This window comes from Falco cherrug, chromosome 8, assembly GCF_023634085.1.
Source record: "Falco cherrug isolate bFalChe1 chromosome 8, bFalChe1.pri, whole genome shotgun sequence".
Classification (NCBI taxonomy): domain Eukaryota; kingdom Metazoa; phylum Chordata; class Aves; order Falconiformes; family Falconidae; genus Falco; species Falco cherrug.
This window is the reverse complement of record NC_073704.1, coordinates 56,801,234-56,815,935: the sequence shown is the minus strand read 5'-3', so window position 1 is coordinate 56,815,935 and position 14,702 is coordinate 56,801,234. Positions and strand designations below refer to the sequence as shown.

Here is a 14,702-nt window from a genome sequence, read left to right as displayed (position 1 = left end):
CGTGAGGACCAACAGGCAACTCCAAAGGAACGATGGGGGATCCCCTACGCACGTTGATGGGGAGACGTGGTTTTACAAATGAGTGGGACGAGGGTTTGTAGGGTCAGGAAAGAAACATTTCCCTGCAGGCTGGACTTGCGGGCTTTTCCCCACGTCTGGAAGTGCTGCAGTACTTCTTTGGAGGGCTGAGACAGCACACCAGGCATTTCAATACCTGAGGAATAACTCCTGTTCAAATGCCTTAGGATGTGGCATAAAAAATGCAACTGCTAGCGATAAATTACAAAGTTTATTAACATGGTCTCCAAGGGTCATTCAAACACGCTGAATCACAGGCAGCATTGGTACCCCTTAAGTAGTCTACATTTTTGATTTATACTCATAGCATTTTCATAGTTTAATTTTTCTCTTGATTATATAAAAGCAGTAAGAACTGCATCTGCTGATTTTTTTTTTTCTTTTTCTTTAGCAATTTGAAGTTAGGCAGCATTCCATGTTATTTCTTCTCTCTTCTGTTCCTCACAGTATAACTCGTATTCAGGGAAAAGCATTAGTAAAAATGGAGAAAAACAAATTCAGTTCTGTAACGTAGTATTATTAGTAAGAAGGCAGATGCCAGAAACACCTATGAATAATGCGTAAAGGACCTTCTTAAAGTAGCTTCTTGATGCAGTGATTTTAAAGGTGACATGACAAAATTTGCACAAAGATTTAAAATTTTCACAGTTGAAGCTTTGGCCTTTGGTTTACATCCATTGATATTTTTAGGGCTCGTAAGCACCTCTCAATGCAGCACGAGACAGGCCCTTTTTATTTTCCGTGGCATCCACAGATGTAGGAGCTCTTCACAGGGAAAAAATGCTGTTTTCTCCTTCAGCGCCACTGAAAACTTTTTCAGGGTTTTCTGGTGGTCCAAAGCTGTAGTGAGAAGCATAGATCACTATGGATGGGGCAAAAGCACATTGCTGCTTCAGAGCAGCCTTTCTTATTTGTAACACCAGCAAATCCCCATCAAAATGGGGACCAGTAGCTACTGAGTCCACTAACTTCAATGGTGCAATGCCTACTTTTTACATCAGAGAAGTATTTACCTTACTTACATCCTTCTGATGGATAGGAAAGGGCTGTCCAGATCTTATAATGACAGCTGTAGGGTAACCACCAGGGGATTCAGAAAAAAGTCTCTCCTTGGGCCCCAGTCCTTATCTCCTAGGCATGGTATGCAGTGAGGGACCATCTACCACTGAAAAATTATTGATCTTTGGCAAAGAGATACTTCACTGAACTGCCCCGTGGTTTTGTCTAGAGAAATATTTTATTCAAGATAAGCCAGAACACATGAACATCACCCTCGTGCAGGGTGACTCACCATACTTCCATATTTCATATCTGCCTCAAAAGAATCACCTCAGTGATCGCCTCAGAGACTTCAGTGTGACCCAAGGAGTGTGTGCGAGGGTGCAGTGGCCCCGTGAGAGCTGCAAGATTGATCTGGTGGTGGAAAGCTTGGTCTGCCACACTGCTGCAGTGTACCCTTCAGGGGACCCATTCTTCATGCATTGGCATGAATTGCTACTCCTTGGGGGTCCATAAATCCCTGATCCATTTCTGAGCAATCATTTTGCTGGTTGATCATCATAATCATTTATCTCTTCATTTCTTTAAAATAATCCCATCATAGTTATGTCCTGGTTTTTGATCAAAGAATAAAGCAGATTAGGAACTTCCTTGAGCTGGGGTCACTACATATCAGTAAGCACCGGTTCCTCAAGTTCTCTGGTGCTCTGGATGTCTGTTGATTGCTACATAGAAGCAGTATCCAGGAACTGTTTGATTTTCTGGGGTGAAGTTATCTGAAGCTTTCTCATAATACAGTTTTGGTAGGCAGCACCACAAGCCAGTACTACACCCATTACAATCCATGGCCCATACCTTCCTGCCTCTAAGAAAAATTACATTGGAACTTTTAATAGGAAATTACAGAATGGATTACCTTTTTATTATAAACTTCTTGGTGTGTTTACCTAGAAACAAAATAATATTAATGTCACAGTGGCAAAAAGAAATCTATAATTCTAATGAATCTGTCAAATGAGTTCATAAGCAAAGACAGCAAGCTGCAAAATTTCAGTGGGCTAAGCAGGGAAGAAAGGATCCCATTCTGATTGAAGTTACACCAATGCCTGTCAGGAGCGATTCCAGGAGACTTTACTACGGGACCACTCTACTATAAAGCAAGAACCAACAAGATGAGCCAGACCTGCAACAAGGGAGTGAACCAGTTCTTTGCACAGGCTCCCCCCCCAGCTCATGCTCCCTAGTCCCCTCGGCATGATGCAGTCCTGGAGTAAGGACAGCAGCCCCCACAAAATCACGGAGTCACAGACTGGTCGGGGTGGGAAGGGACCTCTGGAGAGCACCTAGTCCAACCCCCCGCTAAAGCAGGGTCACCTCGAGCAGGTTGCACAGGGTCGTGTCCAGGGGGGGTTGGAATGTCCCCGCAGGAGGAGACTCCACAGCCTGTTCCCGTGCTGTGTCACCCTCAATGAACAGCGCTGTCACAGGGGCCGTGGCAGACACACCAGAAGATTAACCAGAGATACAGGAGCACCTCTGCACTAGGCCAGCATTAGAAACACTAAGAAATCATGTGCTCAGGGATACTTACGTTTCCAAAACAACAGTGAGGGCATCAATATGAAAAGAACGGACACCACTATGAGACAGGCAATGAGAACGCCATAGCTGACAAACTGGAAGGGAGAAGAGAAAAACTGAAGAGGCTTTAGAGGCATGTTTACTTCAGACCTACTCACACCAGAGTGGGTTGCCCTAATGGCTAAGAGCTCTGAAACATCTGGGCTGGAGTTTGCAATGCTTTTCTGAGCTTGTCTGTGCAAAGCATGGAAAAGACACATCAGGCTGATCGTGACAAACAACATGAATTACCTGTTAAGTATTTAATAAATCTTCTTCTAAAGCATTTGAGCCTAGATTCATCCCACTTAACATGAACTTCTTAATAAGGTGTCTAAAGGAGAAGCTTAGTCACCCTCATCCTTCTCTTAATCAGAGACAGGGCAGCGTAACAGCCCTCCTAAGCTGCCTTTTGCCTAGTCACACCCGGAGGATGCTTCCTCTGCCTCCTGCAGGGGTGTCAGGGCGATGAGGTTTTTCTGACATGTCCAAGCCAGATGGGATGCTCACAGGCTTCGGCTTTAACCACTGGAAAGATGAATAGATGGTTCCTGAGCTACTAAACAGAAGTTCAAGCTACTGTTTGCAAACACTGTCCCTTTAGTATGAATACATTGAAAATCACTAGCATGTCCTGCTGTCCTTCTGGCTTCTAGTTAAACACTTGAAACTTAAAGGAAGTTTTACCTTATCTCTGTTACCATCATGTTTTTCAGCCTTGCTATCTGAACTTCCTGAAATCCCTGAAAATAAAAGAGATTGCAATTATTACTGGCACAGTCACCTGAAGGAGTGATGGCCACTGTGGTTGTCACTGCTTTAGTCAAGGACTAATGAACTCTCAGGGAATGAGGAGAGCAAAATCTGGCCCTGAGCAGGAGAAATAAAGCACCTTGCAACCAAAAGGGAACAATATTTCAGCCACAAATGGTATATCAGGCAGTCATTGGGAAATGTCAGTCCTCATCAAGGGAAGAGGAGGCTTCCTGGGGACAGCCTATGAAGCCAGGCAATAGAAACTTGTCTGCTGTGAACAGATGTTGACTTCTGTGAGCATGGCCAGATGTTGTAGGCAGTAGCAGTAGTAAACAAGGTACAAGCCTAAGTGGAGGAGCTGCATCAGTTTAACTGTGGTCAGACTTCAGTGTGATTGCAGTTTTTGAAAGCTGCATTAGTACTAAAAACCACAGGAAACATTTTTACATTCAGCTAACTTACCATAGATTTAACAAAACTCTATGAAGATGATGATGAAGATTTTTCTTTTTTTTTTTTTTAATCTAGGGATATTAAGGATAATTCAGTTATAGTTTTCTAAGCTTTGGAAATAAGGATGAACTAAATGAATGCTGAAGAACTCTAGTAGCAAACTTTGCTGTTATTCTATGATTCTACTCTCATTTTTGCTAATGAATGTAAAGTCACAAGAAGTTAATCTAGACTGGGCTTTGTTTCATCATGACTTCATGCTACAAAGTACTGAGGTATTTAAGTATTTGGAGCACTTGATCTGTCACAGGAAGCACTGAATGTTTAGCAGCATCTTAAAAACAGAGGAGTCACTCAGCTTAGTGAACCAAAACCTCAGCTTACACCCTATGACAGGAAAGCTGCTATGCCTTAAGTCATGCCTTAATGTATAGAAAGGCTGTGATGAGTAGTGCTTTCAAAGGTTTGACAGGAGAACAACCAGAGTCTCCATCTGAGCAAAATGTACCAGGGACCAGATGAGTCATTTGTCGAGGCATGTATATGTAACACACTTGCAGCACCCAAGACCACAGCCAAAGGAAACCTTAATATGCCTGAGACACCCAGAATGTCACATGAGGATGATCAGATGGCCACAAATAATCCTGTTAGAAAAAAAAATTGGTTGTTTCCTTTTCTATATTTTTTAACTTTTCAGACTATCTTATTCAGTGAACAACCTAATCTCTCCCAATTTTTTCAAATCTGATCAGCTCTCTATGAGAGCTGAGTTGATTTGTCTCCATGTATCAAATAATTTTATCAAATTAAAAAAAAATGCATTTTTATCAAAGGCATGGACAAGGCACAGGAAGCTCATATGCATGCAACTGTGGCTAGAAATTTGCACTGGAGTAGAAAAGAGATTATGGCTAATAAGCACTACAGCTACATTCTAATAAGTGCTAAAAAAACCCCAAACCTCACTAATAAAGTGCTAGTTAGCAAGTGCTAAGAGTCTCAGGGATACATGAGCATTGCATTTTGCCATTTGCCTGTTTTATGACACCCCTCTTGCCCTCTCTCAGAGGGCAGCAGAACTACCCCCAGACACACAACAAGTGCATATTACACTCTGATGTGCCCCACGAGTCGAAATCAAACTTTCTGGCAGCACGCTGCAGCCAGACGGATGGGGGCAACTATTGCTCCTTAATTTCCATACCTGTAGATGCAAAGGTTCTCTTCGGGGTCTGAAGCATGGCTGGCACTGGTGGGGTTGTTGCTGGGACAAAGCAGGTGGAGACAGAATAGAAATTATATCAGAGCCTGGTCAGCAGGAACCAACCCCCCACAACAACCCAACCTATCTGGCTTGGAGGTGGAGGGTCTCAACCACAGGTTTATCTCCCAGCCGGTGTGCAAACATCAGTACAGAGTTCAGCAACAAATTAGCCTTCTCTTACATCATTAAGGCTGAAGTTCGTCCATTTAGTGCATTATTTCACAGAGTAAAAGGAGACTGAGTCAAGAGTTTAACTTGGCTTATGGCTCTTACTAGACAGCGCTCGATTATGTTGCAGCATTTTCACACATTTATGACAGTTTGGTTCTCAGAAACATCATGACACAGGTTTTTGCATGGGTGGGTGTGTACATGATTCACATAAGCACGGTACGTTTTCTGCTGTTATTGCTTTTGTGGTGGCTCTCTCTAGCCCACAGTCACAACTCAAGTTGTCCCCAGAATCCCAGAGGTAAGACCCTTTGCAAAACTTCCCATTTGCAATGGCAGAATATAGGCATTGTCCAGAACTGTATCGGACAGACGGCACCTGAGGCAGGGGTGAGAAACCCTCACAAATCCTCAAGAGACCAGTTTAGTCTCTTCTGTAAGCTCTCTCCAGGGGCATTAAGGAACTGTTTCCTAAACTCCATTTCTGCAGTAAGTCTCTACGTCTAGCAAAAGGAGATCCACAAAACCCTAACTACTGTGTTTTCAAGAATGAAGGGATTCTTGACACCAGTTGAAACTAAAAGGACTCTCTTAACAGCCACATATGACATGTCATCCTTGAATTTTAGCTTTCCTTTTTTTAAGTCCTCACTTGAGGGCACCTAGCAGACAGACTATCACACCTGAGTAACTTGTGTCATTCTACTTTTGTACTTGACTGAGAGATACAAAGTGCAAACTTCATGTAAGTTTGTTCATCCCTCAGATACGGTGTGGGTTTGTATACCCGTTCCTTTTCTCTTGAAGGGGTGACTGATGATTGTGGTAATTACCTGCTGCTTTCTGTCATGACCAAGGACACACGTTGAGCTCTGAGGAGCTGAGCCTGCGGCCACATCTGACTGAATACGTTCAATGGGGTTCAAAGCTCACAACACTCAGGGAGGATTTAAAATGGAAAGCTCAATGAACTCACAGTGATGACAAATTTCAGCTTGAATGGTGACAAAGATCAGTTCTTAACTTTTCTCAGACCTGAGATACCAGACAGTAGTGAGTGACTCAATATCTGCTTCCTTTGGATGCTTAAAAACATGTTTTTCTCAGCTGTTGTTACATCCTGATTTCAAACAAACAGTGTGGACTCCAGATACCTCTTACTTACAGATGCAATGAATCGGTACGTTTGATACACTTCAAAATAGTCAATACTTTTGTTTAAGACAACTTCTTCATTTCTCTTGAACATGCAACTTCTGACCTTGCAACGTTATCCTCCTCACCTGCACTTGGCACTTCTTCCACCATGAGAGAAGTGTGAGCACTTTTAGTTCCCTCTGCAGCTGAAAGTGTACTTGGGAATTCAGTGGTCACTAAAACAAAGTAAAAAAGTAACGTTTATAAAGATCGCTGATTAGGAGGGTCTTCATCTGGCATTCAAAATTGCTTACACAGTTCTGCATCTGCAACTAAGAGGTGAAAATCTGTACCTTGGTTTTCATGCCTGCAGCTCATCCTACCCAGACAAATTATGTACTTTAGTAACATGTCCAGCGTTTAGACGTTTTGAGAGTTCAGCTGTAGTTGTAGCTAATTGTTGCCAAGTTTAACTGGGGTGTGTTGTTATGGCTGGAAGATGAAAGATGATACAGAAAAGCTGTTCTCAGAGGTTCAGAAAGAACTTCAAGTGGTAGAAGACCCCAAAAACATAAAAACCCCAGCCTTGTGTGCAGACATCAATCTGTGGAAAAGAGGTCACTGATGTAGATAAAGTAGTGACCTAGGGATGGTTAGGATGAGAACAGGTCACTTTGATCAAGTAAGTATTAATATTAACAACAGCCTTCATTTGGGATGACAATGTAAGTACTCAATTTTAAGCATGTTTTGAATTCCCACTGACTTTATTGCTCAAGCACAACATGCTCTAAACTAACCTTTTCAGCAGACCATTTACAATTGTCTTTCCCAAATCAAGAAAAAAAAATAGTGCATATTTGAATGAATCTTTCTTACTGCATCCCAAGTGCAAGACTTTGCATTTATTTCTGTTGTACTTCATGAGGTTTCTGTCACATTATTTTTCCAGCCTGTTAAACCCCTGAATACGAGCCCGATCCTCTGCTGACCTGGCCGTTCACCCTAGTTTGACAGCATTTACAACATTTGACCTGTGTTTCTTTAAACCTACTGAGACATACCTATAGGCATCTTGGAGAAAACCTCCCAGATACAAATACAAGTATCTGGAGAGTCTCTATGATGGCAGGGTCAGGCTAACACAGACCATCTCTGCTACACAGAGACAAGAAAGAATTCGTGCTGGCTACCCTTTGTACCTCCAGGAAGAGGGACAGGCTCTGCTGAGCAGAACACGCTGTCATCTTCAATCCTCATATCAGCTTCTTGGAAATCAGTTGGAAAATCTGGGAGAGCACTGGTTGTCACTATACTTGCTAGAAAAGCATCATTTGCTGTTCCAGCAAATGTTGGGGGAGCAATGGTCTCCAGTGTAGTTACTGCTGGAGGCTTGGTGGCTGCAGTTGCTGCTTCAGGGACAGTGGTTGTCAGGAGGACAGCAGTCCCTGCTGTGGCTTGATGATCGGTGGCTGCAGTTGTTGGTCCAGGGACAGTGGTTGTCAGGAGAACAGCAGTCTCTGCTGTTGTTTGATGATCAGAGGTTGCTTGGGGAGCAGAAGCTGTTTTTCGAAAATGTTTGGGGGAAACGGGAGCCTTTCTTGTAGTGGTTGTCATCACTGGAGGGGCTGCACGGAAAAAACATAGTCAAAAGAAAAGGCAGATCAGAGCATTCTGATCCGAGCCCTGAGGAAAACCAACCAGAAATGATTGAAGGTTATCTAGCTGCTAAAATACTGAGAATAAGGTGGGAGAGTTGCTTATTAAAAAGGTTGTTCAGTTAGCAGAAAACATGCCCCAGCCTGATCAGTTGCCATATTTACAGATGTGCTTTTTTTTTCCCCCAGTAAGTTTCAGACACCCCCTCCTTAACCCCCTTACAGAAAAGGAAGGGCCAGAACCTTGCATGGTAGAACCAAAAATTTGCAAACTTTGTGATTTTGCTTCTCAACGTACTTGTAAAAATAAAATAAAATCACTCGATTTTCAGCTACAAGCTTCTTGCTAATCTTCTCAACCCATCCTTTCTTTTTTTTTTTTTTTTTGAGCTCTGTTGCCCTCAGACTCAGGGATGGACATGGGACTTCAGCATTTTTCCCCCATTCTCCTGTATATCACAAGCATACAAGAGTGTTGTGCACATCAGCACCACCTGCATGCCTGAACACCCCATAAAAGTCAGAAAAAGATTGTCTGTCTTCATTGTGGAGGGTGGGAACCATCATTTTTTTTCTGTGCTTCGCAATGCTTCTCAGCCTCTTCCCAACTTTGTAAGACTCTCACATTATCCTGCAGCTCAGCAAAATAATGGGAAGGGAAAAGTCCTTCAAGACTCTGAGACAAAATTTCTAAACACATGGGTCTCGTTATGACATGAACCAACTAAAGCCTTTTTTGTGTTGGGGTGAACCCCAAAGGCAAAACTGAATTTCATTCCAAGGGCTCTTCAAACGATAAATCCCTTTTATAATTCCATCATATTTTAAATATCAAATATAGCCACACAATGAGAAACTAAATATTTCATTTGAAAGGCAAAAAAAAAAAAAGGGTAAAAGTTACTATTTCCTCATCAAAACTGCTCATTGAATGTGGTTCAATCTAGCAACTGGTTGCAGACCTCACTTAGAAACTGTATTATTTAGGAAAAGTGGGGGGGTTTGCCAAAACAAACGAACAAACAAACAAAAAAAAAAACCCAAACACATAAACTCCAATTTTAAACTCCTACCCAGTGAGAGGTTTCTTCCTGACAGCTGTATCATGAAGGTCCCCAGACTCACCTCTGACCACCTCCAGCCGTATGTTCTGTTTGATGTCATTGAACCAGCCTGGGATCTCCACGCGGCAGCAGTATGTACCTGCATCTTCAGCCTTCACCTTCCCGATCGTGAGAGACACATCTCCATAGGAAATATAGCCCCGGAGATTGTACCTCTGAGATTTCCTGAACGTCACCCGATTTCCAGTGGTGTGCAAAATTTTGTTACTGCACTTCGAATTTGGGCACGGGCCTCTGCCCCAGCACATGTCGGAGATGTCCTGATGGCGTGCCACCCGGTAGAGGCAGGGCAGCTGAACAGGTTGCCCTACTACTCCTCTAACAACAGCCTCGGATGCTGCGTGCGCTGTCAAGGAAGGACAAGGAAAGATGAGAGCTGGCAGTCTCCGATGCATGACTATGCAATGCAATAAAGCAGGGAAAGAAACACTCCTGCCTGCAGGCAGGCCACAGTTCCTGATCCCCCGAGCCTTCTCCTGGAGCCTGTGGGCTCAGGACACCACAGGCTATGGCCAGGAGCTTGCTGACATGGGCTCACTGCTGGAGGGCTCCATGCTCTCACCACAGGCAGCTGCTGGAGGGCTGCTCCCAAAATACATCGCCCATACCAAACATGCGGTGAGCGAAGCTGAGGTCTGTCGCTGGCAGCCTAAGCACAGACTCGACGTGTGCAAATGGAATTTGGGAGCTCTGCTCCCATCCCATCTCCTCTCCTAAGAGACTGTTTGAAAGTTGTTCAGGAACCTGGTGTGAAATACACCTGGGTTTCTCAGTCCACCAACATCTTCAAAAAGGAAATGCTGTCACAGTCGCCTTTCACTGACAGTCTCAATGGCAGGGCCCAAAATAGCTATTCTTGTGTAAAATTAGGGCCTAATTAAGCTGGCAGAGCAGTGGGATCTGTATGGGAACCTGTTCTCAGAGAATGCGCTGTTTTTTCTGTTTCTGAGCAAGCCCTGCCAGCTATCCCACCTACCTTGCAGAGCACTGTGAGCATAGAGGCTTTAACTGCTGGTGTTAAATGTTAAATGTTAAAAAGAGCATATGCATGCTTCCCTCGTGCTCTTACTCTTAATGACCAGCTTTACTCAGTGTTTACAGCAATACCCACCTTAGCATCTGACCTGAATCTTCACCACATATTGTTCCCTCCTAACTGTCTATGCAATTCTTACGATTGCCCTAAAACAGATTTCTTCTTCATGAAAGGCGCTATACAAGAAAGGTTCCCATAAAGGAACAAATCTTTTCTGGTTTACATTCACCTAGCCTGTGTCGGTCCTCCTACCTTGTTGCCTTTTTCCCCCATGTTATCATTTACACATGGTGGAGCAGGAACTGTGGGACCTGGGGAGCATCCAGATCTGGTCCTCTGCTGCAGCAGGAGGATCATCCCACAGACCTGATGTCTCATGGCCAGCTCGCTTACCCCAAAGACGGCTTACAGCGGTTGCTGCTAGCATCACCAGCTTTGGCCCTGGTTTGCCAGACGTTTCTATTTTGCCAGCTGTTTGAATGCCTTTTCTTTTTGGCGTAACTCCCAGATAGCAAACAGATGCTTCCAACTGCGTCCATGTCTCTTTTGTTTTGTCTTTAATGGACTATTCCCCAGGTGAGGATTTAGTCTGTGGCAGGCTGCCTCACGACTTGTTATTGGGATGACATTTCAGCTTCGTTATTGCTTATCCTGTTGGCAAGATAAGCCAACTTGTTCAGGTTGCCACGGCTCCAAATGCTGAAAAAAGTATGCAATATGGTGTGAAGGGCAGAAGCTTTTGCAGGGAAATGAAGGGAGGGTGTGCAAAAAAAATGAATTCCTGAATACAGGATAAGGCTTTGCAAGATGGCTGCTTGTTCTAATCCTCGGAAAGGGAAGGTGCGTTTGCCTTGTTACAGCAAAACAAACAGAAAGCAGCCTTTTCCTGTGACAACAGAACAAAACAGTTCATCTGGTTGCCCTTGAAAGTATCCCTAGGGGAGTGGGGGGTTGGTCACTGCGTGGTTAATGTGTATTTTCCAGTCACCCCAACAAAGATGTGCGTAAAACTAAGACCAGTTTGAACTGTTGCTGGAGTCACTGCTGCCTGAGGAGAAACGGGCTCATCTTCTGTTCTTATTTCATCCCAGTCCTGCACAGCACAAAAGCAGCTTCATTAAGCCACCCTTTAACTAATGAATTTTTTCCTGCTTTTCTCTTTGAAAGAAGCAGAGCCCTGAACTTATAAATAAATAAATAAATAAATAAATAAGAAGAAGAGGGAAGACGTAAGGCACCAGAGTGTCTGCAGTGCAGTTTCCCACCAGTATTGGTGCTAGAAAGTTACAGGATTTGCAGTTTCAAATCCTGTTTTAATTTATGTGAAGCCAATGTTGCTAACATCTGCCTGCACTGCAGGTTGGTATGGAAAGCTTCAATATCACAACAGCCTTGATTCAATACTATGAACCTCTGCAAGGACTAAATTAATTCCTTCTCTGTTGCAGTCCCTTCCACAGGCACATTTTCCAAAAGAAGTGGTAAAGAGCACTGAATTAACATCTCTGAAATTAAGAGGTTCCTGAGGTCGTTATATTGTGACACTGTGGTCTTACTGCGAGAAGAATCCTACCCTTGTCCACAGCAGTGACCCTCCTAGGCATCCAGATCTGACCCAAGGCACCCTGAGCATCAGCTGTGCCTGGGTCATCCTACCGAAGCTGCTCTAAATCCTTCATCTAAGTGAGAGAGAAATGGACTCCAGATGTTTAATACATGTTCCAAAATAGAAAGAGGTGCTCATAATTGTTCAGATCACACTGATATACACATATTTATACATAGCGTCTCTTGAACTAACCCTCAGTGACAGCTGGTATTAAGCACTAACTCCAACAGCTGCTGTTGTAGTGGTCTTCTCTCCCACAGACTGGTCGTTGGATGGACAAAGACATACATCCTCCAGGCAAGACAGCTGGTTGAAAAAGCATTATTTTTTTTTTCTTCATCTATTTCTGGATTAATTTTCCCTCTTTGTAGAAGATACTTGGCATCTTTTCCCTATCAACCCTATTTTTTTGTATTTCTTCTTGAAGCTTCTGTACTGATGAAATTGCAGAGAAAATGACTGGTAAACAGAAAAGAAGCATCTAACTGCCCACTCTGCTGGTTTCCTGAGTCTCAAGATAACCCATTCTCAGCACTGAGCCAGGTTAAAGAGAAGGTAACAAGAACCCATCCTCATCCTTCAGTAGCTCTGCATCTAAGAAAGTTTTTGAAAATCAGACCGATAGGAGGCGAGTACCTCCAATGTATTTTAAGGCTGAAGATCTGGCAAGAAAAGAGCCCTCCTGCTTTTTTCTGCCAAAACTTACAAAAGACAGAAAATATTATATTCCCTGGGCTGCAGCAAAGTGCCAGCAAGGCTCCACAGGGGCAGCAGACTCTGTGGAGGTTGTATTACCTTGCCTCAAAGAGCTATGGATCAGTCACCTCTTGCCCCTCAGTGTAGCCCACCGCTGACCAAACCTTTCCACTGCTTTTCAGATCAATTTAAGAACATCACAGCTGGAAGAGATGTTACACATAATATTTCATCCTGGAAGAGGTCACGCAATTAATATTGAGTCATCTGAGACAGAATTTCCTGAAATGCCTGAGTGATTTAAAAGCACAACTCTCATCAGGAGCCCGTGCCCCAGTGAAAGGGGGTGAACCCACATTCCTGAGCCGCCTCAGGCAATCTGTAAACTGCCTTGCTGATGCTTAATTGTGCATGCAGAAACGTCGCCAGTACCAACCATGCCTGCAAGACCCTGTCTCCCGAGTTACTCTTCTTTGACTTCTATCTCTTTTAAAAGGGTTCAGATTTTAGGTAGGTGAAGTGCACATTTGGGAGTTTACTCCCAAACCTCCAGCCACGCTTTCCCCTACTCGGTTCACAGTGGCAGGCAGCCCTCAGCGTTTCAGAAAATCCTTTCTGTATCATTATACTCATTCATTACTCCATCACTATTTCAATTCCCCAGCTTGGGCTGTGTCAGCACTGTCACATGGTGGAGAGAGAGAGGAAAAAGCAAAGCCGGCAGTATGCATTTAACAGTAGTAAAGAAATTAGATAATTTGGGGGGATGGGGGAACTAACAAAGCCTATACACAGAGGAAACCACATACTTTTTAAAAAAAGTTTTTTAAATAAATCAATCCGTAATAACTCAGTAAGTTAATAAAACTTTTGAAGTTCTGTATATGATTATGACCTTTTCCACTGATTTGTTTTCACAAAACAAATGGCGCTGGTTTTAATTTTACAAAATATTTTGTTTTCTGAGCAAGCAATACAAAAAGCAGGTGAAGACTCACCTATAAAGATCTGTACCATAATCCAGTGAAACAGCACAAAATGGGACATTTTAGCTGACGGAAACTCCAGGGCAGTGAGTAGAAGGAGAGAAAACCAGAATGTATACTTCCCAGAGATGCTGAGTGAGCCCCACTGAAGTCTCATTTCTCCATTCCCAGATTTTATGTACCGCAACTACTTCTCTTCTACGTTTCCGGACAGTGCCGGTCAAACAAGGAGATTCTTCTGCTGAAATCAGCATCGGCACAGGCTCCCTCTGAGTCCTGGGTGCAGTTCTGGGCCCCACAACTTGAGAAGGACATGAAGGTACTTGAATGTGTCCAGAGGAGGGTAACAAAGCTGGTGAAGGGCTGGAAGGCACGGCCGATGAGGAGCGACGGAGCACTCTAGGTTTGTCTAGTTGGAGAAAAGGAGGCTGAGGGGTGACCTCATTGCTCTCCAGCTTCCTGAGGAGGGGATGTGGAGAGGGAGATGCTGAGTTCTTCTCCCTGGGATCCAGCGATATGACACATGAGAAAGGTTCAAAGCTGCACGAGGGGAGGTTTAGACTGGACATTAGGAAACATTTCTTTACTGTAAGGGTGGTCAAACACTGGAACAGGCTTCCTAAAGAGGTGATTGATGCCCCAAGCCTGTCAATGTTTAAAAGGTGTTTGGACAATGCCCTTAATAACATGCTTTTTTAACAGGCTTTTTGTCAGCCCAGTGGTCAGGCAGTTGGACTAGATGACTGTTGTAGGTCCCTTCCAACTGAACTATCCTATCCTATCCCATTCTATCTCCTTCCCTCTTCCTAGACACTCAGCATGGCACTAACCATCAGAGATTCCAATATACTATTTGTTTTGCTTTACTGGAATTCTTAAGGCCCGTTGCTGTTTTGTGGTACTGAGCAGCAAGAACAAGCTCTGTGCTTACAGTTTTACACATTTGGCTTACTCTCCACCTCTGGCTTTGTCTTCACTCACATTTTCTTCATCCCTCACTTCCCCTGATTCTACCTTCTGCTTGAAGACCCCTCTCTTTCTTTCCCCAGCTTTATATTTTCTATTTGAAGAGACAGCCTTGGAGGAACTCACACAGATGTTCTCTCGCCAAA

The 14,702-nt window shown here is 43.7% G+C and overlaps 1 protein-coding gene across 2 annotated transcripts; it reads right to left on the bottom strand.

Moving 5' to 3' along the window:
• Positions 1-270: 270 nt before the first annotated feature.
• On the bottom strand, positions 271-13,760 carry LOC102058830 (T-cell immunoglobulin and mucin domain-containing protein 4). Of its 2 annotated transcripts, XM_055718238.1 has the most exons (9): positions 13,603-13,760; positions 9,265-9,609; positions 7,684-8,109; positions 6,628-6,717; positions 5,114-5,173; positions 3,385-3,440; positions 2,669-2,753; positions 1,994-2,024; positions 271-918 (listed from the first exon to the last, which is right to left on the bottom strand). In XM_055718238.1, the coding sequence occupies exons 1-9, from the start codon at positions 13,745-13,747 to the stop codon at positions 846-848; spliced, it is 1,311 nt and encodes a 436-aa protein (XP_055574213.1). In that variant the 5' UTR covers positions 13,748-13,760; the 3' UTR covers positions 271-845. The 2 variants fall into 2 exon arrangements, with proteins under 2 accessions (XP_055574213.1, XP_055574214.1); XM_055718239.1 differs by lacking the exon at positions 3,385-3,440 and having other exon boundaries at positions 7,675-8,109.
• Positions 13,761-14,702: the final 942 nt, after the last annotated feature.

What these genes read in the sequence shown, in the direction of transcription:
- LOC102058830 (XM_055718238.1), bottom strand. Translation starts at nt 13,747, where the DNA reads ATGAGACTTCAGTGGGGCTCACTCAGCATCTCTGGGAAGTATACATTC. An exon ending in ACGGCTGGAGGTGGTCAGAG is followed by an intron (nt 8,110 to 9,264) that starts GTGAGTCTGGGG and finishes TTTTCCGTGCAG; the next exon opens with CCCCTCCAGTGATGACAACC. An exon ending in CTCACTGTTGTTTTGGAAAC is followed by an intron (nt 2,025 to 2,668) that starts GTAAGTATCCCT and finishes TTTTGTTTCTAG; the next exon opens with GTAAACACACCAAGAAGTTT.